This window comes from Plectropomus leopardus, chromosome 1 (genome assembly GCF_008729295.1).
Source record: "Plectropomus leopardus isolate mb chromosome 1, YSFRI_Pleo_2.0, whole genome shotgun sequence".
Classification (NCBI taxonomy): Eukaryota; Metazoa; Chordata; class Actinopteri; order Perciformes; family Serranidae; genus Plectropomus; species Plectropomus leopardus.
Genome location: NC_056463.1, coordinates 25,199,040 through 25,223,116, shown reverse-complemented (window position 1 = coordinate 25,223,116; position 24,077 = coordinate 25,199,040). Strand labels below are relative to the sequence as shown.

The 24,077-nt window shown below is 40.5% G+C and overlaps 1 protein-coding gene across 1 annotated transcript in view; it reads left to right on the top strand.

Moving 5' to 3' along the window:
- The window catches only part of ush2a (Usher syndrome 2A (autosomal recessive, mild)), a 230,540-nt gene that overhangs the window by 189,213 nt on the left and 17,250 nt on the right, over positions 1–24,077 (top strand). The window contains 7 exon segments of the mRNA XM_042488321.1: positions 2,230–2,387; positions 5,935–6,093; positions 7,161–7,323; positions 10,064–10,281; positions 10,371–10,507; positions 22,853–22,934; positions 23,041–23,186. Of these exon segments, the coding sequence (XP_042344255.1) occupies positions 2,230–2,387; positions 5,935–6,093; positions 7,161–7,323; positions 10,064–10,281; positions 10,371–10,507; positions 22,853–22,934; positions 23,041–23,186 (1,063 nt within the window).

The following is a 24,077-nucleotide window of genomic DNA, read 5'->3' as shown; positions in this document are numbered from 1 at the left end:
CCTCCTTCCCTTCTTTTCCCAATTTAGCCCTGCGCCAAGAATTACACAGGGAGCACCGGCCCCATTATCCAGGCAGTCTTGTGTGTGTTTTTGCCCGCGTGTGCGAGTGTGTACCCATGCATGCCTTTCTGTGTGCGCATGTGTCTGTGCGTGAGACTGCTCAAAGTGGCCATTGATTATTTATGACAATGTTGATTAGCTGTCACTTTGCTTCAGCAGCCCAGGAAGTGTCTAAGATGACGAGAGAATTAACCTATTCCCTCTGGCTGCCCCCGCAGGACACACACACACACACACACACAACCAAACAGATGCAAATGCCCCACTCACCGATTACCTACCACGTACACACACACCATTTTACTTTTGATATCCCAAGGCGGTGTTTACATTTAAGTAAATATCTTCCAGTGATGAAGTGTTTAAATTCATTCTCCCACTGAAACCTTATGCCATGATACAATTCTCCCTCTCCATCACACTCAGGCGCTGCTTTGCTCTCCTCCTCTCCTTATTTCTCTCTCTTTCTATCCCTTCTCTCCACAGCTGGTATGTCTGGCTGAGGTGTATTTATTTATATTTTTTTCTCTGTGTGTGTGTGTGTGTGTGTGTGTGTGTGCGTGCGTGTGTGTATCAGAGTAACATATGAGTAGTTTTAATACCTTACCCTGACTGCGTTCTAACCCACTGCAGAGGTGCTAATGGCCTCCTGTTTAAAACGCTCTGCGCAGGAACAATAACCCAACACCACTGCCTATTAATGCATGTGTGCCGGAGTTTATAGCAAATTAAAGGCTTTTAATGTTAAATGGTGGCCCACTTACACAGCTAATGTAGGCTTTAGCACCAGCCAGACACACGCTCTTAAAAGGGAAATCTATCTTATGATGTCATGGGCGAGAGAGGTAGAAAGTGGGACGAGAGAGGCAAGAGAGGGAGAGAGGGAGAAAGAGGAATAAATGGACCTCAAGTGCAGTCACAATATGAGGACACACAAACACGGGCATGTGCACACAATACATATACGTTTGAATCTATTTGTGGGGGAAAATTGCAAGAGGCCATGATTTCAATGAGTCTTTTCAGTTGTTTTAATGTATCAATAATCACAACTAGATAGCCTACATTTCATTTTTTGGGCAGCCAAGCATTTTTTTCAGAAAGTATTTTTGCACAATGCCATTTTTCCATGCAAAAAATGTATGTGGTGACACTGTGATTGGTTGAATTAATGTTTTGTCAAAAACACACTTATGTTTAATTGAGATACTAAATACAGCTCCTTGTGCCATACTTTTAGAATATGAGCTTTTTAACTAGGATAAGTGGTTGGACATACCCAAAAAGCACTTGCAGCATGCACTTTAGACAATGCACAATAGATTGTTTAAATAGGGGCCAAAGTGTTTTGCTCTTTAAAAAAATTTCTGCACAACATTTTCTCTGCCAAAATTAAGTCTAATCAATTTTAGCTATATAGTGCCGAATAATTAAAAAAGTTATATTAAGTGATTTTCATATAGAGCAGGTCACGATCTTGCTCTTTAATTTACAGAGACCCAACAATCCCTCATGAGCAAGCACTTAGCAACAATGGTGAGGAGAAACTTTCCTTCAACAGGCAGTAATCTTGAACAGCACCAGGCTTTAGGTGGTGCCTTGAACGGCTGGGTTGAGTGAGAAAGTGAGAGAGAGAGAGAGAGACTCTCCACGGTTTGACAATCCAGCCTGAAAGCGGTGTCAAACAATAACCCCACTGCTCTGCTGTTAGTCAGTTTGAGAGCACCCTTAACATTCAGATATGATGCTTTCCTGCTTAATTTTACTGGGTGGAAAAGTAAATTAATTTATTTTGGTTGATGAGGTATGAGGTGATGACACATGTTACTGCTAATTTGCACCTAAAATATATATTTCCATTAAATATGTATACTTTGGGTCAAAACTTATTTTTTCAGGTGTTGTCATAATTTACTGGTCAACAAACTGGTGTAAAGCACTTCAACATTTTATTCAGATTTTGGATATACTAATAAAACTTCATATCATTATTTGACTGAGTAATCATGATGCTGATCAGGTCCTGGTGCATTTGCGGTATAAAATGGTACTGTGTTGTGTTAATCTGGCACTATTAACGCTTTCTGTATATTCTTTCCCTTCTCCCTTAATCCCTAATTTCTCTTTGCTGCTTTTTCCACACCCCTCTTTACCCCGTCATCTCCTCAGGTATGTGTATAAGCTGGAGGCCACTACGGGGGGTGGGACTGGTGTGAGTGACAAATATGTCATACAAACACCAGTCTCCTGCCCCACTGGGATCCAGCCTCCCCACAGTGTAACGATAGCCGGGCCCTATTCCATCTCTCTTGCCTGGACCGCTCCTGGTGAGTAGCTATGTGAATGGATGAAAATCATTTTTAGCAGAGTATTTAGTTTAAATTAGAGTGACATAACAGATTAGACACTGTGTTTGGTTTCTGATGAAATGATACAAACTAGTCTATGTTTGTCACTGGCGATTTATTTAAACTAAGGTGTAATGCACAGTACCTCACAGTGCTTAATCACATGTCTTATTTCAAAATTCAAAGATTTGTGCGTGTACATTTTAAATTTAAAACTTACATTGATTTCAAACATTTCAAACAAGACTAAGAAACAAAGTTGATATAGAAAACTAGTCACAATAAAATGTGTGTTAAATAATCCTAGAGACTGTTGAGGAGCATTGACAAAATCGTATAAAACAAAAACTTTGAAATGGGAATTTACAGTTGGGGAAAGTGTTTACAAAACTAGCAGCTCAATCAAACTTAACAACTGTACTGGTGTTTTGATGTGCCATTAAAGTTGTAGTTGGTAACTTTTATTTAAAAAATAACTTTTAGTCATATTGCTGACATTGTTACTATATTCACACTACACTGAATTAGACAGATAATCTGTGACAAAAAATCATATTCCAATGCCGACTCTATTCCCTTTTAATGCCTCTAATAGCATTACCACATGTAAAAGAAAACAACCAGTAAGAGCCAAGGAGTCTCACACGCAGCTGTCAGTTTTGTAAACGACCTTGTGAATTGTCAAACTATCAAACTAGACACTGCTGATCAAATATCAGTTAAGATTTTGTTACTAGTTTGTGACCTGGCCGCCATGTTGAAACAGACAAGCCAAAACAGAGCACCGCCCACCAGCCGGACCAAATGTTCTCATATTACAGCTAAACAGTACACTAAAATATGTTTCTGTAAACATTTAAGGAGAGAAATAGACAATACAGAATTTTAAATCATATTTGATCAGTGCTACCTAGTTTGACTGTTTGACTGCAGTTCACAAAGTGATTGACATAACTGACAGCAATTTTTGGGGCATTTCTTGCCAAGTTTCTCATTGCCTTTTTTCACATTTCTGAAAAAAATCAAACCAATTTATTAAGGTTTCAAAGGTTTAAATACTTGTGAAAGGGGTTTGAAAGCACCACAAGAAATGTGATATCAATCCAGGTTTCAAAGGGTGAACATAACCCTCTAACCTTCGCACTCAGAGATCCCCATTTGTTAGCTACAGCAAGAGATTGTCTGCAGAAGGAGCAGGAACACAGTAAGCAGGATACATACAGTATCTAACCAAAGTTATTTCCCAGATTATTTCCCAATTTCTATATTAAATGACCTTAATGACATTAAATGATCCTTAAAATCTAAATATCACTGACCAAACCTAAAACAATGGGTGTCACATTCATTAAATTTGGCCCTAGAGGGCAGAAAAAAATTATACTTACCTTATCAAACTGAGCGGAGATAAGTTTTTCCTCCGTGTGAATTTTGTCTTCCTCTGATATGAAGAGACAGAGAGAGGGGTCAGACTGAAACAAAAGCCTTGAGTAGTTTTCCATTCACCTTCTGGCCTCTGAAGACCTGGACACACACACACATACACAGGTTTACATGAGCATACACTCAGGGCTGAGTTTCATGCTTATGGGGCAGTGATTGTCTGCCCTAACCCATCTATCATTGACTATTACTCTCTCATTAGGCTGATTTCCCATCTCAGAAACCGCTTATAGGGCCAACTAGCAAAGACACTCCACTTTGTCGTGTGTGTGTGCATGGGTGTGTGTGTCTTTTGTTTCTTTATGTTTGTGTCTGTGTTTATGCATGCATCTTTATACATGTGTGTGTGTATGTGTGCGTGTGTGCACGCATGTGTGTGTGCAAGTCACTGTGGAGACATTTCCATAGGCAGGCCTATTCTATCGTCATTACGGGTTGATTTTAAAGGTGAGGAAATATCGGCTGGGTTCTCACGCTTGGTTAACTCCCTGAGCCCAGAATCTGGAGTGTTTTCGACTTGTGTGTGTGTATGTGTGCAGTGCCAGACTCTCTGACAGTGTGTCTGTCCGTGTGTATGTACATGCAAATGTGTTTGTGTCTTCATACGCATACATTGACTGCCAAAGCAATGACGTATGGCTATTAAAAAGACATTTACTCAAGGATCAATTCCTCCATTATGTGTATGTGGTTGTGTGTGTGTGTGTGTGTTTGCATGCAAGCTTTTTTTTGCGTGCAAGCTTTTTATTGTATGTAACTGTACATGTGTGCATTTGTAATCATGGGCATAGTGTGTGAAATAGAAGACGGCAAAGGAGCTGATTGGTTGTAAATAATAGAATTTAAATATCGCAGTGACGATTAAATCTCTATAGCTGAGCAACATACTGATCAAAAAGAGATGCATTAGGACCCTGTGTGTGTATGCTCACACACAAATATCTCTGTGTGTGTGTGTGTGTGTGTCTGTCTGTCTGTCTGTCTGTCTGTGTAAAAGTGCAGCCAAAGTGTGCTCATATAAAAAGCCCTGTGTGCTGAAGTCAGAGGTATGCTCTGTATGTGTGTGTGTGTGTGTGTGTGTGTGTGTGTGTGTGTGTGTGTGTGTGTGTGCAGGTGCTTGTGTGCATATGTGAGTTGGGGGGTGAATAATTGAAGTCTTTCATTTGTCTGGTAATCAGTTCGTTCTCAAGATATCCAGAGTTCATGAATGTTGAATAACCCATCACAATACAGTTGGCCTGAATTATGGAAAAACCTCTGGTGAGAATATTAACAAAGTCTAGGTGCGCGTGTGTGAGTATCTATGTGTGTGTTTCTGTATGTATACATTTGTGTGTTTTGTCTGGTTGTGAGGCCACAGTGCTGTGATTGCAGAGGCAAGATCTGTCAGTTTTAAGACAAAAATATAAGGATATATATATAGGTGTGCTTTCTGGAAATAATATATTGTAAAGATAGTTCGGTCTTTATTTATGTTTCTTCATATTCCAATATTTTAATACGGTTTACAACTTTCTATAATCAAATATAAACATTTGGTCTGAACTATATTCTATGCTGTTTACAATACAGTACTGTCATTATAAAGTTGCCTAACATGACCATGTTCCAAAACTTCCTTAAATGAGCCTAAACGTTGTGAATTAAAATTAATAGTTGTGCTCTTATTTACATTATAAAGCAAAAGAAGAAATTATCAGCAGCCTTTTTGCTTTATAGCGTCCACGGTGCAGCCTATTACACTAAGGCTGAATGCTCTATTTTACAGTTTGAATCAGACAGACTTTTCGTGTGTTTAAATCTTTTTTTCTGGGCATCATGACAAAAGTAGGTCATGTAAGAGTCAAGTACCTTACTCATAACAAAAGTAAAGCATTATCTACGTATAAGTCCTATCTAATAACTTAAGATAATGACTGTCATAGCACACATTTTTATAAACACTGCTTTTCTGGTCATTTTGGTGTGTCCTGTATTGATCGAATGTGAAAATACATCATTCATCCTGAATTTTTGTTTCAAGTATAATTGCTGTCCAGCAAATCCATAATCATATCCTATGTGTCTTTCTCCTTTTCAACAGCTCAGCTCAACAACAGCCAGCCTGTAAACTACAACATCCTGTTAAACCCAGGAAGTGACAGAGCTATAATTCGTCACGCTGGTCAAGTCCGGCGCCTCACAGTGACAGGTCTAGAGCCATTCACCGCCTACTACATTAGAGTGCAGGCCTGCCAAGTTGGTAAGTATTATACTGATTTCAGTTTGGTTTTAATAAGACAGTTAATAAGACAGTTAGTTCTGCGCTGTAAAGAACAAAGTTGAAAAAATAAACCAAAGCCTCATGCACGGTTAAATTTAGGAAATTCATGACTTCAGCATTAAAATACTGCTGTACATAGAAGCACTATTTGTGGTTTGCATGAATTTCTGTTTAACACATGACTTGTTCTGAAATGTGCAACAATTTACACAGTGAGGAGGTCACTTAGATTTAAAGTTTTTAGCAGATTGATTCTCAGAGGCCATAAAAGATTGTCAAATTACTTTAAATCCTGATGGTGCTAAAGACTATTGTTAGACCTATCTGATCAATTAATCTTCTGCATTCTGTGATGAGAGGGATTTGAAGACCAGTGATGCAGTCTGTGGCTAACCAGTCATTTAACAGAGATGTTTAACTATGTTATTGCACTTTATTCACTGTCATGGTATAGCCCGTGTAAGCTGCGCTGTGGCAAGTGAATTAGCTTTAACAACAGCCCCACAGAACAGAAAGACCATTCTAACCTTAAGATGGTGCTTTTGCTTCCTACCAAGGCTGAACATGTTATAGTTTTTTGGGAAAAAAGGTCATAATTTTATGAAAATAAACCACTTGGGGACAGTGGTTGCCAAGGAGGCTGCCTCACCTGTTTTATAGTTTGCTGGAAATATGTTTATTTCTGTGATATAATACCTCCTTTCTCATAAAATTATGACTTTATTCTTGTAAAATTATAACCTTTTTTCTCGGAAAATTACAACTTTTTATTCTTGTAAAACTACAACTTTATTCTCTTTTCTTCTCATAATATTATGACTTCATTTTCAAAGTCTGTATTAGTATTACATTCATACCATCTCTGGTCACTAATAGCTTTTCTATATGGAGCACCCATTACTTGTACATCAGCAGTGTAGCATAAGTTATCATTCTGGTGTATTGATGAATTTGTTTCATTAATGTAAAAGAAACAGATGCACTGAGAAAATGTTTCCAGAAATGTGTATGTTTTTAACTAATTTCTCTCATTTTGCCTGTTGGAGATGGGTGTGGAGTCGGGGAGGGTGTGTATGCTCGGACTTTAGAGACAGCCCCAGAGGATCTGCTGCCCCCCACAGTAAAGGCAGCTGGAGCGCACGTCCTGGAGATCCACTGGTCACCCCCAAAAAAACCCAATGGACTCATCACATCATACCATATATACAGGTGAAGTACACACACACAAAATCACATCTATACTGTATACATATACATACAACAATGAAAAGGTGCATTGTTTGGGCACTACACTAAGACATGTGACCAGTCTCTGCTTTACTATGCTTATCAGTACTGGTAAGACCCCTTTTTACTCTGGAATTTTCTAAGAGGCATTCAACCATCACAGACACCATGGTTATTCTACTAAGGACATTTTCCCCTCATAATAAAGAGAAGGTCGTCAGTTGAGATCTCTGGGGTAAAAAGACAAATTTTACACAAAATAAAGGTTGTTTGAACTTGTCTTTGAAAGATACCTTAACAACCACTTCTTTAGCATTTTTGGACCTGCCACCTCTAATTTTATGTTATGGCGACTAGAGCTACTTGGTTGAGATGAGGGCAAGATTGCCTTCAAGGCAGTCTCTATAAACAGATATCTGATTTTAGCATCGGAAGCATTCTGGTCCGAGTATTGACCAATCACATTGGAGTGGACTACAGTTGCTTACAGGTAGAGTCCTTGTGGAGAACAAAATAGGCAAAACAGGCTGACTGAGATGCATCTCAGAACTTATCAGCTATCATTTGATGATGTTTTAGCTTTTTTTATTCACTTTTTTTCTCTCATTTATATGCATTCATGTGCAGATATCTTGTTATAGAGTTTTGTATCAATGTTGTCTGCAGCTATCTCAGATATTCACATGCTAGACCAGATCTCCCAAAATATTTGCTCTAAGAGGCTTATTGTTGTCAGACAATAGCTGATGGGTTCAGAGCTTGCCTTGAAGGTTGAAAGAAACCAACATTGACTGGAAAAAGAATCAAAGTCACATGCTTCGCCCATTCAGACACTCACTGTGACCTTTTACCTAAGACTTTTGCAGTTGTGTAACAACGCTGTCATAACAATTATAAAAAAGAATTCTTCATGACAGTGATTTTCATCTTTTTATGTGGCACTCACAAACTCAGAACTAATCTTTGCTTTCTGCATGTTCCTTTTTAGTGTCCTTCTGAATGATCTGAGTGATCATAACTTGATAACTTGGCCATTGGTGCTGCTGTGCTGTAGTTGTACACTTTGAGATATACAGTACTTGTACACATCATTGCTGCTTTTTACATGGTGGCCCAGGTTTTAGTATTTTATCCTTTTTTTAATTCACCTGTGAAATAAACAAGACATTTTTTTACACAGAATCATAGTTGAGCAGCCATGTCTAAAGAATGATTAAACAGTGTTTTTTGAACATGACTAGCTGTCTGGAAGAGCAAAGCTTTTTTGATTCTGAGAAAGTGTACCGAATATGGATGATTAAATATCAAGCAGACATAGAAAAAACTACATCATACACCAAATTTCTTTACATTCTTATGTACTCGTAAAAACCATTGTGATAATGTGCTTGCGTTATTTACTCTATCACTTCAACACTAATGAACCAGAAGTAACACACATAAATCACAGACACATACTCTGTGCAGATATTTACAGATTTACCTTCACATATAGAAAAGCATAGACATTTAGTGATCTATCTTAAGGCAAATGTCTGCCTACCAATCTACGTACTTTGTGTGTGTGCGTGTGCATCTGTGCATGTGTATTAATGCATGCTGAAGGTCGTGGTCTGCTTGTTGACCAAAGACTGTGTGATCTGTATGCAGGGTCAGACCAGACTAAGCCCTTTAAGTCCTCAGGAAACACACATTAGCATAGCAGTTCACACACACACACTGACACACCTGGCATGATCAGACTCAGACAGACAGGGACTTGGATAAAATGGAAAATCTCTCCCTCACACCTGAATCCCTACATAATCACAGACAAAGGGGCTTACCAAGACATCAGGTTGCTTGCATCAGCCAGGGACTTACAGATGATGTTTAAACGTGCTGTTACACTTTTAATTTCCGTTCCACACAAACTAAGTGTGCTTATTTTCAGTGCACTTAGGAATAATAATTTATATCAAAATACTTGTAGAAAACTCACTTGAAAAATGTAATTCATCTTCAATTCAAGTGTATTTCAAGTATATTTTGAATGTCTAGCTAAATAGGAAGGTGTCTGTCTGTCTGTCCTGATTTTCTTCATAACCAACCATCTGATTGACTTTGCACTTGGAGGATGTATTGCAGAGGACTCAAGGAAGTGTTGGGACTAGTGTGAGCTCTTGAGCTCTATGGAACATATTTATTAGTAACAAATATTACTGCCAGAAGTATACAGTGAGTAATGTATTAAAATGGTTAACTGTTACACTGTTGGGTGCAGCTCGCCTTTCAATGCTCGCTGTAGTACATTCAACAACAGATGCGGAAAGAGAGAGAGGAGATGTTAACTTGTAGCAATCATTTCAAGTTTCAGTGATGTGACTCTCATAATTAATCTGAGCCTTTTTTTCCTGAAAATTGCCTGATCCCAAAGAGCTAGATGTAGCAAATGAATCATATATTCGCAAAGAAGCATATTGTTGCATGTGAAGTTGTTGGGATCAGTGGTTTTTGAGAAAGCTTCAGACAGTAAGCAATCCGCCTGCAGAATTTGTGGGATCAGATATTGTGAATGGGCACTGCACTAGTATTGTCAATACACAAAGTGAAGTAAAAGCCTTTGCACTTACATCATTTTAACATAACTTTTTGTATATTTATTTTTGTTGAATAAAGGTATATAAAAATATACTGAACATGCTTTCATGAATGGCTGATCCAAGTCTTTATTGTTTTATAGACGTCCAGTAGGAACAGAGGAGGAGCTGCTGGTTTTTATCTGGACCAGTGGGCCACTTGAATTTTTCGATGCAAGCCCTGCCCTGAGACCCTTCAGCTATTTCCAGTACAGGGTTCGTTCCCACAACTCTAAAGGCTCAGTTGTGAGCCAGTGGGCTTTAGCTCGGACATTACAAGCAGAACCACAAGATATGGCCCCTCCCACTGTCACACCTACCGGTGAGTTCAAGTCACATGAAAACTGGTATTTTTAAACTGTTCTTATTTTGAATCACTGTAATACTCCCACATGCTGTGCACTTTCACAGGTGCATACTCAGTCCATCTAAAATGGAGTGAACCAGGGCAGCCCAGCGGCCTCATTTCCCATTATAGACTGGTTTACAAGAAGCACCAACAGGACCCAACGCTCAACTCAACTGATGTTACTGCTCTCACCGTGGAGGTAAATGCACACATACACATTGACTCACACAAATGCACAGTGAATGGAGGATGATGGGAGCATGGATGCATTTATCTGTGAGGACAGTCTCCTTGATCACACATCTTATATGGTTTGGCTGCAAAGAATTCCAGGTGCCAATAAGATCACTCACACATGTGAGCACAAACTGAAACATCTGACGAATGTCTGTGAATGGACATATGTAGATCTCAAGCGAAGTATATAGTATGTGTAGGTGTGTATGAAAGGGTGTGTGTGTGTGTGTGTGTGTGTCTATTGTCATTTGTGATGCATGTGAAGAAATTTGGACTCTACCTGTGGTGCTGGTGCCATCTGTTTGCCAGTGAGGGGCCTGAAGACACACATACATGCACACACACACACACACACACACACACGCACACACACACTGCCCGTGGTCTGCAATTCTCCAGGGCCCTTCCTGCAAGTCTGTGCCATGCCTGATTCTCCAACACAGGAAATAACTATAAGCATGCTCCCTCAAACCAAACACTGATACACACAAGTGCACACAAACACACCCACATACAGACTCATGCATGTACTATGCGTGAACACTATATGGATGTCATCTAGTCTAAGTTCAACCAAAGCTGCAGTGGGATATTTGCCAACAATGGCTACCATCCTCTCTCACCTGTACAAGCGGCCGTGTGTGTGTGTGTGTGTGTGTGTGTGTGTGTGTGTGTGTGTGTGCGCATTATTATGTCAAATTAAGTTATCTCTGATCACAGAAAAGAAGAGATAGGAAAAAACAAAACATGATCAAAAGAGATGAATAGAGATTAAGTGATGATATGTAGAAAAAGTGGAATCATACTTTGAGAAAAGAAATTGGGCAAAAGATAGAGAAAAAGGACAGTACAAAGAACAATACAGTTAATAGTGAAGGTGATAAAGAGAAAAGAAAAGAGAGCAAGAATAAGTGAGACCAAAAGAGGTTGTGGAGGGGGGAGAAAAGACAAGTGGGGGAACAAAAGGGGGGCGAGTCAGAGTGATAGATAGGGAAAAGAGGGAGGAGAGCGAAAGGGGGAGAAGAGGTAGAAGCATAGATCTATATTCTGTCCATACTAGTGGCCTCTTCTCCCTCGGTGACCTTTGGCTTGTCACTCATAATTAATACAAGATGTAAATGGAGACCTTTCACCTTCTCATTGATATGGAACACTCTGTGTTTGTGTGTGCGTGTGTGAGTTTGTGTATGTGTGAGAGACTCATTGACATGGCAAAGACTTATTTTGGTGGCAGTCATTTGTCACGCAGGTGCCTTCACCACATGCGCTCTGTTGTTTAGGAATACACAAAGAAAGTGAAGATGAGAAACAAAGTTTTGAGCAAACTTGAAAAGAGCAGGCCACGTAGGCTTATTTGTGTCTAGACTTTGTGCTAAAATATTTTTTTCATATATTGGGTGTTGATAAATGAATTGAACAAGCACTCAGTTAAAAGGTTGATTATAATCTAGGAGGCAGAGGACGGGACATTTTAAAAACATTGTTTAACCCTTTCAAACCTGACAAAATTGGCTTGGTTTCTTTCAAAGACATGGGTGGAAGAAGCAATGAGCAACTTATCAAATAGCCAAAAAAATAGCAAGAAATTTATTTTTTTTAAAAAAGTACAAGAAAATTGCCTGAAAATAAGCAGCAAAAAGGAAAAGGAAACAACTCAACTGATTTGTTTTCTGTAATATAATTTTAAAGATATTATTTAAAATGTTTTCAGCATATATTTCCCTAGTTTTTTGATAATATAATTTAGCCCCCCCAGCTAATTTTCAGATCATTTTCTTGTCACTTCTTAACTTTTCTCTTGCCAAGTTGCTCATTGTCTTTTTCCTCATGTTTTCAAAATAAATCAAACCAATTTTCTCACGTTTCAGAGGTTTAGATGCTTGCAAAAGGCGCCTGAAAGCAGTACAAGAAAATAGCTGTTGATCCAGGTGTTACAGGGTTAAAATGATAGATTCTTTGAACAAGTCCTTTTCTCATTTATTGTAGACATGGATCATAAACTACAGGAACATGTTGGGTTTTTTTAAAAAATACCATAAGGAGAGATTTTCAGACTTTCTCTATGTTCCTTCTCTCTTGTATGCTTTATCCTCACTTCTTTTACATGACTTAGTTAACTTTTCCCTCCTTAATGTCCACTCATTCTTTTCTGCTCATAATTTCATAGTTTGTGGATGTATTGTTTGTGCATGTGTGTGTGTCTGTGTCCATTTGGTATGTGTGTATTTGCGTGCGTATTGATCTCAGGCTGGGCTGGGAACCCTGCTCTGTGCCAGCTTGGCTGATTAATGGGGTCGTCATGGCAATCGGACGGAATGAGGGTATGAAGCGCAGGCGGCCTGCCTCACTAGACCCCTACGTGCCGCCTGGCGCACACGCAGTCTCACACACACACACACACACACACACACACACACACACACACACACACACACACACACACAGATTTACTCTCCATGCTTTACACCTTTCTGACAGACATGTAAGTCACTCACACCACAATCCTGTCAAGTTTACTTTCCCGCATGTTGGTTCCCTCCCTAAAATTTCTCTGCATTATTCATCACTCTCTTTTCTCCTCTGTCCTCTTTAAATTCTTCCTCTTGGTGCTCACTTTGTTCTGCATTTCCCATCTCTGGATTAGGATCACTTAACTCTCATGAACTTCTGGCTAAGAGCTTCAATGAGCTACAAAACTTTCCCCTAAATTTTATGCACTTGCTCTCACCTCATACCCCCCCACGGTCCTCCCCTCTTTTCCCTCTTTCACTCTTTCTTTTTGCCTCAACTTTTTCCACTCACAATTGTCAGTACTTTGCAACTCTTCCACATTTTTCTGGGTATTCTCTCATTTTTTTCTTCCTCAATCCCTCCCTTCTCTGGTGTCTGTCCTCTTTTCCTGTGCATCCTCCTATTTCTCTACGTTTATCTCCTTCCACTCCACCACTGATTTCCTCAGCTCTTCTTTTGCATCTGCCCTCTTCTCTTACCATTCTTACAATCCCCTTTTACCACTTCCATGTTTAACCCTTCTCTACACCTCCTCTATCCCTTCTCTTACTCCCTTTGCACCTCCTTTCCCTCCTCCAGTCACACTTCTCTCCTCTTGCATCTGTCACTGCTCTTTCCTCCCTCTATCCGCTTTTTAAATCCTCCTGCTTCATGTATTTCCCTGCCTACCCCCTCCCTCCTTCTCCTTCTTTACTCTTCTGTCCTTTCCTCCCTCCCTTGGCTCTTCCAGATGTTACACTGTGGCCCTCGGGATCACTGGTAAAGTTAGACCACGTGCATACGTGTGTGTGTGTGTGTGTGTGTGTGTGTGTGTGTGTGTGTGTGTGTGTGTGTGTGTGTGTGTGTTTCACTGTATGTGGATACATACGTCTGAATATGGTTGCACGTGTGCCAGTGTGCATGCAAAACATATTTTTGTTTGTGTGTCTGTGCAACAATATGTGTGTGTGCATGTCAGAATGTGTGTGTGTGTATGTCAGAGTGTGTGCGCGCGTGCTGTATTAATACATCCCATTGATCAGAGCAGGACCCCTGACAGTCATCATCCCTGAGAACCATCTGGCCGACGCCTGACGCTCCCTCACCCAAACACAAGCTGACACCCTATTAATCTGCTACCGCCATGCATACATACGTGTGTGTGTGTGTGTGTGTGTGTGTGTGTGTGTGTGTGTGTGAATGAATGAATCAGTGAGAGCGTGCGGAAGAGAGTGTGTAATGTGTATGTAAGAGGTTATGTGTAGAGTATGCGTTAACATTTCTGCCATGTCCATGTTTCTGTGTATGTGTGTGTGTGTGTGTGTGTGTGTTTGTGAGTGTGTGCTCCAACGCCAAACCGTGCACACACATACGAATGTGTACACACACCACTCCGCCATCCGCCAACAACAGCCGGCGCTGAAGGGAGCTGAAGGGTGCTTGGAAATTAAGGTTATTACACAAATTGAGCCATATGGTCTAAATATTTCAGAGCTGAAATTTACTAGGCAATAAAAATGGCCCCTACCTCGGTAATGGTGTAAATTACAGCTTAACCACCAGCGCTAATGATGTCCTTCTGTACACCCCGTAACCAACCGTACATGAAGGACACATTGTTTAAAAAATACCCAGGAAAAGAGAGAGGGGGAGAGAGAGAGAGGAAAAGGGAAGAAGGGATGGGGATAGAGGAGGAAGGATGAAGTAAACAGGGGTAAGAGGGAAGTGAAAGAAGTGAGGGAAGAGGAATGTGAGGAAAGAAGAGAGATAGAGAGAAGGAGAGAAAGAGGGAGAGTGATTAATATAGAGAGTGGAGAAAGAGAGAGAGAGCTAGCAGCATGTTTACAATCTGTTAGTTTACCATTAAGAGCCCGTCAGAGAGCGCAGGACAGCGAGGGCCAGCCGGCGAACTGTGTCTCAAAGCCGACATGAGGTTTCTGTGTGTGTGTGTGTGTGTGTGTGTGTGTGTGTGTGTGTGTGTGTCACCTGCACAGTCAGAATGTGTGTGTTTAGGCATGCGCAGTTGGGAGGCGTATAAAGAATGGATATGTTTTCAAAGTATGTGGTGTATATTTACACATGAATGATCTGCAGGTGCTTTTAATGATTAGATTTAGATAAACAAGCAACAGTGTTCAACACACATACTGAACTCAGTATGAATACAGATGCATAATTCGGGAATACTGTATGTGCACATGCGTTTCAAACAGACACATGCTTCGATAAGCACAGGCACGCTGGTTCAGATGACATGATATCGACCTGATTATAGCCCAACACGGCGTTCTGATGATGTTGGCTTGGGTTGTGAAAAAGAATGTCGTGCGCGACAATCCATTGTTTTGTGCCATGTAGTGTGACATAGTAACAGACAACCGACACCGTGTCTGGGCCACTTCACAACATCCCAACAGAAAGTCTAGCATGTCCAATTTATTTATCTTTTATCCCCCATGACTTTCCATCACAGTCGTCACAGAGCAATCTGCTGCCACGGACAACTTGATGGTGATAATATTTCAGCTTAAACATTTTCTCTTCTTACCAAAGAGTAAAAAATAGAATAATGCTGGTGTGAAATAGCAGAGGCACTAAGCGGTGCCGTTAGCATCAAGCTAGCAAAGAAAGTTAATTCTTCACAACAGAGAAGGATTGGGTAAACAAACATATAAACTTCAAATGCAGGTCAAGTGATGACCTCGGCCCCTGTACGCATCACTGTCGTGCTCAAATGATGTTAAAGCTGCCCCTCTTGTGTAATAATGCTTAAGTCTACACTGGTTGCCTGGCAACCTCACACTGGCAACAAGACTGAAAAAAGCCCATTTCCCAAATGTTCCTTTACAGTGTGTCTCCAATGTATGTATAAGGGAGACACAAAAAGTGATAAACCAGTTAGTTTATGATGTTTTGCATCTGTTAGGTTTTTGTACCTCACAACTAAATTTCATTATTCTGGGCCAAGAAGACGTTGGCATGAGACGGAAAATGTTGGATTTCTCTTACTTAACAACAAAAATTGAAACCAACAAAATATGGACATTATCTGTCATCAGTATTCTACATAACATTGACATTGGCATTGTCCTTACATTTATTTTTTGTCATCCAACACACCTAAATCCAACCTAATATTAATATCACTGGTGGCCAGCTGCGAAACATTGTTAGCTCATTTTCCAACATCATCTATTTGCAGTGTTGCTGTGCAGTATTTTCATATTTTCTGTAGGACTGTCAGCATTAATGCAGTAATTGCGATGTAAGTAAAGTCCATATTTAATTCTTTAAAAAAAAATCATATTAATCGCTGGCCAACATTCCTGTCTTTAAGATAGAGTCAGTACAGGTATCATATGAAAGCAGAAGACCTGCAAAATCCAGTGGTACCAACCATGTCATGCTAGTTCCTCAGTAACGGGGCTGAATAATGCTCCAAAGTTAGGCTGGTAAGAAATGCTTTATCTTGTTAATATGGACTTCAAAAATGTTTTTATATGCAAAATAATAGAATTGAAAACGTGATTAAAAAATGCAATAATTTGCGATTAACTTTTGAAATTATGCTATTAATTACGATTTAAAAAGTTAATTGTTTGACAGCCCTAGTTTTCTATGTCTGCAACACATCTCATGAATTCACAGAGGTTTTGCTGTTGTAAAAGCTGTGAAGATGTGTTTCTCATTTTGCTTTTGTTTTGTCTATTTGCATGTTTGGTTTAAGCGGCAGTCCACAGAACTCTCTCAACATGAAAATCACGAAATAATATAGACAGATATAAAAAGAAAGTATTCAGACTTCTATACTTTACATCATGTATTTCAATTGGACTGACCTGTTTTAGCCAAATTAAATTTGAAGATGAATGGCATGACTGGACAGCAGCATTACTCCTGCACTTGTTGCTTTACACCTCTTTTATTTTCCTCTCAGTTGTCCTCTTTGCGTCGCTTAACCACAAAAGAGACGGAGCAGCGGATAGAGGGTGGTCAAAGGAATAGGAATGACAAGGTTTTGCCCTTGTTCTCAGTGACACCCTTTAACAAATGAGGGAGACAAAAGAGTGGAGGCAAGAGAGCAATGCAGAGCTGAGTGCACAGAGGGTGAGGACAGAGGGATGAGGAGGTTGAGAGGGCAGGAGGAGACAGGTGAAGAGAGGAAGGAAGGATTAGAGGAGAGAATAAGGAGACTCAGATGCAGAGTTCGTTGGGCCCTCGGCCTATCAGACCCCTTAGTTCGAGGTCTCCAACTCTGATTGGAGGGCTCTCAGCATTCTGCATAAACAGCCAAATAATCAGGCTGCAACACTCCCTCTTCTCCTCACTGCAATCTTTCCCTCTGTCTCACACCTCCTCCCTCTATCGCTCCGTACGGCTCAGTCCTCCCTCCATCACTAAATTTCCATCTGAGTTTTCTCTACCTCTGTCCCAAATTACAGTTTTTATGTTATTCTTATCTTTCCCCCCTCCACACCCTCTTCTTCTGTCTCCCTCTCACTCTTTCAAGTGATTTTTTTTCAAGTGAATTTATATTCTCCTACTTCCTTTTCCTCCCTCTCTCTCTCTCCCTCTTTCTCTGTAATGACAGGTTGTGTGTTATTGTGTGTCTGTCTGTGAAGAGGCCACACCAGTGTAGTGCTCTCCACTCGTCTTAATGGGTGTTTAGTGCAGCAACTGCGATATGATGGTCATCACTTTAGAGGAATGCTGAGTGCGAGTGCTTATAAGAGACACGGAATAAAAGGAGTTTAGTATGTTTGTGATGACTGAGTCCATTCAACTCTGGAGGAAGGAAAGTGTGTCTGTGAAAATTTGTAACTGAATCCTCGTCAAGTGTTTGTTTTGGAAGTGGGCTGTAGTCTGGAAGAGGCTTTCATCCTTACAGCCTGCACATGAATGCTGCGTTTTTATATATTGATTATCGACTGGGTGTTATGTTTTTGTCTCCCATTCATACATCTGAACCTTGAGTTATGGGTTTATGCAGTGCTCTATTTCTTGCTCAGGAGAAGTCCAGTCAGTTATGTGAAAAATCTTAAATTCACTGCCCTATAAGTGACTTCAGTTCAGCTTAGTTTTACTCTAGTTTTGTTCTAAATATCTACCAACCCTAAGACACAAGGTAAGATCTATACTTTCATGTACTTTTATCATGTTCAAAATTTTAATATCGTTCCATACTGGTGATGCTCTACGATAAAGGAAAATCATAATTTCTTTATCTGTAGCTGAAGTCCTGTGGTAATTTAAAGATTTGGAGGACTGAACAGTTATAATACCTTTGTTAAGGTAAATTATATAGAGATAATTATCATTGCATTGCCCTGCCCCAAGTCATATAGTTAAACTAGCAGTCCTGGTAAATAATACACAACAAAAACTGTATTGATTTGTGCCCTGCCTAATAAAATAAAGCTTGGATAAAATTGCATGCATTGATAAACACATGCTCCCTCACTTCAATTTCAGGAGATATCTGTGGATTTTTAAGCATAATGTCCCTCACTCGCCAGAATTTGTCCACTGGTCTTTGGCCACATCATGCACACACACACACACACACACACACACACACAAATATATACACACTAAATTTGCTGTTCCTGGGGTTGAGAGCTGCCAAAGCCAATCATGGCTGTCGGTGTGAAGTGGGCATGCCTGTTCCAGACCCCTGCAGTCCCTCTCTATGTCTGTGCTGGCTACAGACAAAACACATGCCTAATGGCACTCTGTGTGTCTGTTAGTGTGTTTCCGTGTGCGTGTGTGTGTGTGTGTGTGTGTGCCGCTCGACCGTCTGTATGTGTCAGGGTTTGTCTAACGCACACTGACTAGCAGGGACACCCACGCAGGGCATTTGCAAACAGACACAGGGCAATTGCTCCAGCAGCATTGAATTAGGCATGCACACATAAATACGTGTGCACACACACACACACACGCACAAACTTGGCTTGAGAGCTTGGCATGGGGTGCGAGAGAGCAGCGTGTGGTGCACTGGCTCACCTCAGAAACCTCCGAAAACAATTACTGCTCTCACAGGGCTGGTCAGGGCACAGCTTGTACTAATAGACTGGACTAAAGAAGTGAATTGAATTGAATTGAACTGAGCTGAATTGAATTGAGCTGAATTAAACTGAATTGAAGCATATCTGATCATAGCATGTTTTACCACACACTGAAAGAGCTAAGGCACATAAGAAAAGGTGAAACAGCAGGGTGCTTTATTATCTCTCCACGACTTAATATGATGGAGCGGTGAGGCCAGAGAAGGCCTGTGAAGTGAAACATCCCGAGGGCACACCAAGTGGACCCCATTCACCTATCATTAGGCATGGTCCTTTCATGTATGTTCTTAGGCACGTTACTTTTACCTGTGTGTGAGTGAGAGACAAAGAGAGAGAAAGAGAGCATGTGTGTGCGTAGGTGCATGTATATGTGTGTGTAGCCATATGCTAATGTTGGTCCGTCTCTCTGTCTCTGTCTCTCTGCGGGGCCCAGTGCTGGGGCCTTTGTGAGATAATCAGCATAATTCTTGTGACAAATACACATGGTTATTCTTAATTAGTATCACACACTGTCCCCCCGGCCGCACCATGCCTCTCCACCTGAATATCACACACACACGCACACACACAGCTGTGCACTTGCACGCACACACACACGTGTGCATTGGAGGGACACATGGGTACAAAACAAGATGCATGCAGATGTGGGCTTGTTAGGATACATGCAAAAGCAAACAAATAAAAACCAATCCTGATACATTAGCACAAGGTTCAAAGAGCACACATGCACGCTGACCCTTTCATATAGGCTACCCATGCAGAAACACACACATTATCCACAGGACCCCTGCTGCAGCTGGGCTCACACACCAAAGAGAAAACAGAATGAGGAAATAAAAGATTGAATAAATTGCTTCCTTGCCCTCAATGCTAAGTTGTGTTGAACCATGTAAGATCTGAGGGCTCTTTAATGTATAAATTAGCAAGACCTCTTCCTGTCTCTTCTCTTCTTTACTCATCATTGTCTCTTTTTCTCTCCCTCTGTCTTGTTTACACCTTTCCTTTACATCTGTGCAAATCTCTCTTGTCCCCTCGTCTCTCCTGCCCTCTCTCTTGACTTCTCGCTCTCCCTCTGTTCTTTTGCATTTGGCATGATTAACCAGTGACTTTGATCATCCACACACACATGTACACTGAATTTAGGTTGACGAGAACCTTTTGCTTTCATATTTTACATTGTAGCTATTCATATGGTCTTTATAGGTTGGCCTCTTTTTTTCAAGTAGAAACACAACCATTTATCAAAAGCAGTTTTTGCTCTACAGTCTCTGATAATCATTGCAACTATCAGTTGCTGAAGCCGCAGCAAAAATATAAAATCATTTCACTACAACCAAGCCTAGTTATTACAGTGAAATCATGAATACCTATTGCTAAATTGCAAAAAAAGCTCTAGCCCCACAATTGGAGCGCAATTCATGTCTTGATATGTATCCAAAATAAAACATCCATTTAGTAGCTCCGACTGTTTAATTTTCCACGCATCAAGGTCAAATGCTGTGTAGTACACACAAAGCACAAATGTAGCATATATGAGAAACTACACAAATAAGGTTGGGGAACTGAATTCCATCTTTAGTATTTTCCTTACTATTAGCTGATATTAAATTGACCTTATCCCAGTTATTCATGACAGTATTTAGTTTTTTGTGTATTTGTTTGCTTACACTTTCATTAATATGTGTGTTATATGATGCCACGAAAGTGTGTGTGTGTGTCTCTGCACATGTGTATGTATGAGAGAGAAATAGTTATTGAGGGAGCTGTTAATGTAATGTAATAGTAGTGTGTTTTAGTGTTACACCGTTTGATTACTGCCTGTCTGTATGTGTGTATTTGTGCGCACTTAGCAGCAGGCTGAGGTGGTGGATTTCATTGTGCTTGATTGTTGAGTATTTGTGTGTGTGTGTGTGTGTGTGTGTGCAAGTGTGCAAGTGTGTGAGTGTTAGGAGGCCATTAATGTGGTGTGTTTCAGTGATAAAGTGTTTGAATGTATTGCCATCTAGAGGCGTGTAGCAGAGTCTCCATGCTCCTATAAAAGCTGCCAGCGCCAGATGCTGCTATTGACAATGTGCATATGTTAACCGCTTTATAGGCCACATGCCTCACATATTTCACTGGCTTTTAAGGTAGAGAGATCTCTCATTCTCGCTCACTTAATCTGTCTCTCCCTTTTGCCACATCTATCTTTTTTTCTCTCTCCCACTTTAGCTTTCTTCCTTCTTTTTTTCACAGATTCACTCAATCTTTCTCTGTCTTTCTCTTTCTTACATTCCCCCTCCTTCTGTCCCTCCTTTTTTATTTCCTTCATCAGTTATTAACTTACTCACCTCTTTTTCTAATTCTCTGTCCTACATCTCCTTACTTATGTACACTTCATTTCCTTCCTTCCTTTTTTCTTTCGGCCTTTATTTCTCACTCCCTCCGCCCCTTTTTTTCTTTTTGTCTCTCTCCACCCTTATGTCTCTCTCTTTGCGTCCCTCCCTCTCTCTCTCTACTGAGAAGTGCTGTGATTTGCAGGAGGATTTAGCTTGTGTCTAGGTGTCTAGGGGCTTATTAATCCTATTTTACTGTGGATGAAAAACACGTTGGCTCCCAGACATGAAAACAGTGAATACATGCATTCTGGTTGTTGTTCAGACAGTTCATCCTTGGTGCCACGCTACGGTGATTTGTCAGGGTTTTCATTTGATTCAGTTTGAATTGGAGCCTTTTTTGATCCTCTTGCCGCTGCATTGAAGTGGGTTACCAGTTAATCTCTTTACATATGCTTGCTTATTTGAAAGCATACAATCCTGAACAGACAATTTTTAAAAAACTGCAGACTCAACACATGAAGAAATATAGCCTCCTATGTTGTACAATCACACAAATACGTTCAAACACACACACACACACACACACACACACACACACAGAAGCATCACTCTCATAGCTGCTTTAAAGCTCACAGTCGTAAACAAACAAACAAACAGGCAGTCCTGGAGCCTAGTGCTCCCTGACTACCATGTCATCGCACGCCAGGGCCTTTTGAAACAACAGTGTGTCTCTTATCAATTAGTAAATGGTGTTCCCACTGTATCACACACACACACACACACACACACACACACACACACACACACACACACACACACACATACACACTGCCCCTGTGTCTGCCAGGGTGTTGGGCTGGGTCCCACTGCCTAAAGCTACTGGCAGACTCGCTCCGCCTGTGTTTCTGTGTGTTTGTGTGCGTATGTGATATGAAAGGGTGCATGTGTGACATAAACACTCAATCTGGAAGCTTTGAATTCACCCATAAGGGACGGCCGTCTGCCTGCCAGTCTCTCTCTGTCTCTGCCACTTCTCTGGTGTCTACTTACTTCACCATGGCAGAGCCTGTATGTTGAAATGTTGATATCACAAATCCCATGTCATGTCATCTTAGCTCGCCATTGTTTCAGCGTTTCTTTTCATTCCCCCATTTTAATGAGTAATGCACTGGTTTTTATTCATGCAGGATTTATTTGTGAAACTAACTCGTTCTCCACTCTTACTGTGGTATGCTACTCACTTTGCTTTTACCCCTTTCCATCTCTGCTCTTTTTCCTTTGTCCTTTGAACTCTTGCCCAATCATTAAATTGTCTTTTCTATTTTCTCCTCTCTATCTCCCTCTCATCCACCTCTTAAACATTTTCCTTTTCTTACCTCTCTGTACCCATTCTATCTCTTTGTATATCCAACCTTTGACACTTTCTCTCAGGGTTCAGTCTTAGAAGCAACAGTCTTTGGCTTTGAACCGTACACTCAGTATAGTCTTCGAGTGGAAGCTGTGAACGAGGCAGGTAGGTTGGATATAACCAGTAACTCATTTGAAATATTGGGAATAAATTATATTAGCAACATTCCTTGAACCACTATATTGAGCACAGATGTTTTGCACCCCTTCAGGTCGTGTGTCCAGTCCATGGGTAGCCATCAGGACCCTGGAGGCGTCTCCGTCAGGCCTGTCTAACTTCACAGTGGAGCAGAGGGAGCAGAGCAGGGCGCTACTGTTAAGCTGGACTCAGCCAAGTGCTCCAAATGGAATCATCACGGTACATTCAATACATCCAACAAACACACAGAACATATCACAAAGTGTATACACAGCATTTCGCAGGTGAAGCGGGCACGGGTATGCATTCCAGTCAAATCACTGTAACTCAAAACGAACTCAAGTCACAAATTTGAAAACTTTAGACTTGACAAAATCAAAAAGAAGACTTGCAATTCCACTTGAACTTAAACACCAATGACTCCTGACTTCACCTGGACTTGAGCCTTCTGACTTAAAAAATACTTGAAACCTTCCCCAAAGCCCAAAGATTAAAAAGTATGTTATTAAAAAGTGTTACACAAAAAAAATAATTTCCCTTTATTTCCTGAATCAGCTAACATTAACACTACTCAGTGCTAGCAAGTTGACATTTAATTGTCCAGATTCACTGCTGGAACCAATCTGACAGCATCCAATCCAGTTGCAGGAGAACTAACGGTATATTACTGAGCAACAGTTTGGAAAAAATGATACCAACGATCACTTTGTTGCCTACATAAATTACAGGCGGCTCTAAACTCAAAGTTTAGGATTTGGGATTTGACTTGGGACTTTTTTTGTCTTGACTTGGAACTTTGGACTTGCAAAATAATGACTTGGTCCCAAATCTGGACTGTGGTCCTTCAATAAAAACAGTTCTACAGTGCAAAGTAGAAGAGGCAGTGGAAACGGCAGATCGATACCAGTAATATAAATAGACCCACATACGAAAGCCCGCAAGTACATGTAAATGTTACCAGCTTACACAATTTACCCACGTACTGTAATTCGGACACTTATTCACATATACCTGTGCATGGAGGTACATAACATACATGCTTTATGTGCAGCAATAGGCCAGCACGTGCAGCATTACCACAAAGTATGACATTTTCCCTGTACTTCATGA